At 39.5% G+C, this 3764-nt stretch overlaps 1 protein-coding gene across 1 annotated transcript; it reads left to right on the forward strand.

Moving 5' to 3' along the window:
- The first annotated feature begins 605 nt into the window (after positions 1 to 605).
- Positions 606 to 3379, forward strand: LOC149818637 (zinc finger protein CONSTANS-LIKE 2-like). The gene is made up of 2 exons (XM_089984565.1): positions 606 to 1372; positions 2830 to 3379. Exons 1-2 carry the CDS (start codon positions 683 to 685, stop codon positions 3130 to 3132), a joined length of 993 nt encoding a protein of 330 aa, XP_089840691.1. The 5' UTR covers positions 606 to 682; the 3' UTR covers positions 3133 to 3379.
- The last annotated feature ends 385 nt before the right edge of the window (positions 3380 to 3764 follow it).

The following is a 3764-nucleotide window of genomic DNA, read 5'->3' on the forward strand; positions in this document are numbered from 1 at the left end:
GAATGAAACTTACTGAGGATATATTCGATATATAAAAATACCAAACTCAGATTAGTGGCTAACAGTTATGGTAAGTCGTGGTACGTCTCCATTTGATAATTATGAGAGAAACTCAAGTTTGTATCATGAATGCCATAAAAGATGGAACCTGGCCTGCAATTTCAGGTACAAGATGAGTTTGAGTTGACATTTTTTAAGAAAAAAATGTACTTACATAAGAAAGAAAGGTCACATGACCAAATGCATAAAAATTCAAAAATAAAAACATTTATTTATATAGGAAAGTACATAGGAAGGAAAGGTAAGGAAAAGGTAACAGGTCCATTTACCAACTAAAGCGCTTTACAACCTCAACTCAAGAAAGAAGAGAGATTTCCATATCTAAAAACAATAAAAAGGGGATGGGCCATGATTCCAAAAGCCCAAGGTGAAATGGGCCCCACATCTTTCTCAAGCTTAGCCATAAGCAGCCACATGATAACCAAAGCTTCCCCCTCAGCCACTCATATCTTACCACGTGTCAACTGTTGATTCTTCCTCTCTCCTTCCTTCGTGGTCTTCTCCACCTCCACCCTACCCCCCAGTTCTCAACCCCCTCAAGGAAGCAAACCAAAGAGGCAATAGAGGCCATGGAAAACTAAGAAAAAATTAGAAAAACAAACAAATAAAGAGAGAGGGAGATATGGTGAAGGAGGAGATGATGAGAGGTACACAGAGGGGTGTATTAGGGTCATGGCTACCAACGCCAACATGCATGCCTCAAGCCCATGCAGGCCAGTGGGTCTGTGAGGTCTGCAAGTCGGCCCCAGCCACAGTCACCTGCAAGGCCGACGCGGCGGCACTCTGTGCTGCCTGCGATGCTGGCATCCACTCGGCGAACTCGCTGGCTCGCCGCCACCTCCGGGTGCCAATCCACCAGTACCCGGCAGCCGGTGCCGGCAAGTTCTTTATCGACGACATGAGCCGCAGCCACCAAAACCAATCTGAGAAACACACAATTGATATGGATCAGGAAGTTGATGATGGTGGTGATGATGAGCAGGAGGCCAATTCATGGCTGCTTCCACACCCAGATGGCAAGAACCCAAGTGGGGAGGCTGATGGGTTTCCTTTTGGTGGTGGTGGGGGTGGTGAGGTTGATGAGTACTTGGATTTTGGGGATTATGGGGAGGCATGCAATGAGAACCAATCACATGTGCAGATCCAGTACAGTGATCTGCAGCAGCAGAGGGATGTTGATGAGGCAGACGGTGTTGTTCCAGTGCAAGGCATGGAGATGAAGGATCAGCAGCAGAGCAGCCAGCAGTATCTGGATATTGAGTTTGGCAATCAAAAAGGAGGGTACTGCTACTCTGGATCACTCAGCCACAGTGTAAGTGTGCAACCAGGAAGGAAGGGAGCACTCTTTCACCCTCTTTGCTTTGTTTTTAGCTGTGACCCTACATGATTCTGCCTCTCTCTCTCTCTCTTACAGACATGGAGTTACATCTTCCCTTTTGTATAGTGCAGTTTTTTTTTTACTTTAAAAGTTCTTAGTTCTTCATGCTAAGGTTTTTCTTTTTGGTAGAATTCTGTTCATCTCTTCATCATCATCTACTCTTACTCCAACTACGTGGAGTTGGCTTGGTAGAATCTTTTTGGGGGTTGAATTTCTGTTAACTTTTAATTAAAGTGTGAAAAAATGAAGCTTCTTGCTGCAACTTTAACTGGAATTTAAATCCATCTTCTTTGTATTTTTTTTGTCATGGGTGGATTGAAATGATACTTGAATAAGTTGTGATGATTATCTGTTTTTCTTTTAATGAAGAGTGCTGGATTTTTCTTATGTGTAAATGGACTGAACTGGATTCTTTGAGAAATTGAAGGGTGTCTGATTGTTTTCTGGATGGATCATTGGTGATAATTCTTGTGTATTCTTGAATTTGGTTGGTTCCCATGTGAAAGAATTTTTTTTGGTGTCCAAAATATTCTGTCATGCAATAAGCATGCTCGTGTTTACCGGAGTCCCAATTATAAACTTTGTTTCTTTTATTTACAGAAGTTATGAGAATTTCGCAACTATTTCATCATTGTTCTTTGTTTTGCAAGAATTATGATTTTCCAGCTTTTCTCTGGAAGAGTTCATGTAATAACTATGCTTGCATATCTGGCTTACTGTGTTGAAGGCCTAGATAATTATAGTCATGGCTTTCTCAAAAAAAATTCTTGAGTACAATTTATGAAGCTTATATCTTGAATTATACCCTTAACATGTTCTGCTACAAAGCTTTTTTTTTCTATATCAAGATGTGAACCCTGCCATTTATCAATAGATGTTCAAACACCTATAATTTTCTGAATTTTATTAACTGAAACAATTGCTTCTTTGTTTCTCTTTCTTCTTTCCTGGTGTAAAATTGTTCCCTCTTTGTTTTTTTCTTGCCTGATGACCTTTAGTGGTTGGTATTACTGCATCCTAAGTTCTAAATCCAGTTATTTTGTTATTGTCTACCTTTGCTTATGAGGGTGTATTTCAGAGCTCAGATCTTAAACTCGGATTTGAAATAGATACATGAATCTCTATTGAAATATGAATCTCATATGCCCATTTTCAGGGAGATCCTTGGATTTGAATCTCTATTGAAATATGAATCTCAGATTCCCATTTTCAGGGAGATCTGAGATTCAGTGTTTGTTTAGCATGAATCTTGGCATGGGCTTCATGCCAGATTCAATGCACAAATTTGCAATTCGTGGAATTCAAATGCACTCCAATTAATTTTGCTTTTGGGATTTCTAACTCAATTCACATGGTTTGATAAGTTGAACTGTGTTTGCCTTGGACTTCAGATTTCAATGTCCTCTTTAGATGTTGACATAGTCCCAGAAGCAGCCATGAGTGAATACTCGGGCCCCTGCCTCAGAACTTCAAAATCATTTGAACTATCCACAGGCCCTACAACTCAAATTACTTCACAGTTCATGCCAATGGACAGGGAAGCCCGGGTTTTGAGATACAGGGAAAAACGTAAAAACAGAAATTTTGAAAAGACAATCAGGTATGCTTCACGCAAGGCATATGCAGAAAACAGACCCAGAATCAAAGGGCGTTTCGCAAAGTCGAAGTCAACCAGATATATTCAGCTGCTCTAATGGTCGAAACAGGTTACGGAATCATCCCAACATTCTGATACAGAACAATATTAGACGTGTTATTTATTTCACTATGTATTTCCACGTAACAGTTTCAATGAGAAGGTTGGTTTCTATGGAAAATTCTCATTCAGCAACCATTAATCATCTCCTATTACCTCGTGATAATACCAAAAGTTATTGTATCTATTCCAGAAAAAAAATCATTGAAAATGCTTTGATTTTATGAAGGCTCATTTGAATTCAATCCTCTAGTTTAATTTATTTCTTCTTCAAGCTAAGCTAGTTCAGGGAGAGTTGGAAACCCTTCAGTTCACACAAACGTTTCATGCAGATTTACATCAAAACTTAACAGAACCTCAGTAGCTGATTCTTCCAAAAACCAATTTCCTAGAAGTTGTCTATAATATCAATGAGAGTGAATTAACAATCCGCAGACAGGAAGATATTCAAGTTGATTAATTTATTGGTCTTCTAACTGGATTAAAATGTAGTATCAAAAAACGGTGATCGCTAATCAGAAAAGGAAGTCTCATAATAACATGGATAGAGTTCCTGCCTGGTAAAAGGGGTTCTCTGGCTATCCAAACTCTATGTCTCTTTCTGTTCCTGCAGAGTGCACTGTACTGTCA

Source organism: Nuphar pumila, chromosome 13 (assembly GCF_984573655.1).
Source record: "Nuphar pumila chromosome 13, dmNupPumi1.hap1.1, whole genome shotgun sequence".
In the NCBI taxonomy this organism is placed as follows: domain Eukaryota; kingdom Viridiplantae; phylum Streptophyta; class Magnoliopsida; order Nymphaeales; family Nymphaeaceae; genus Nuphar; species Nuphar pumila.

Bases quoted from the DNA above. Each gene is read 5' to 3' on its own strand.
- LOC149818637 (XM_089984565.1), top strand. From the start codon at position 683: ATGGTGAAGGAGGAGATGATGAGAGGTACACAGAGGGGTGTATTAGGG. The intron at 1,373-2,829 runs GTAAGTGTGCAA...CTTGGACTTCAG, and splicing joins CTGGATCACTCAGCCACAGT to ATTTCAATGTCCTCTTTAGA.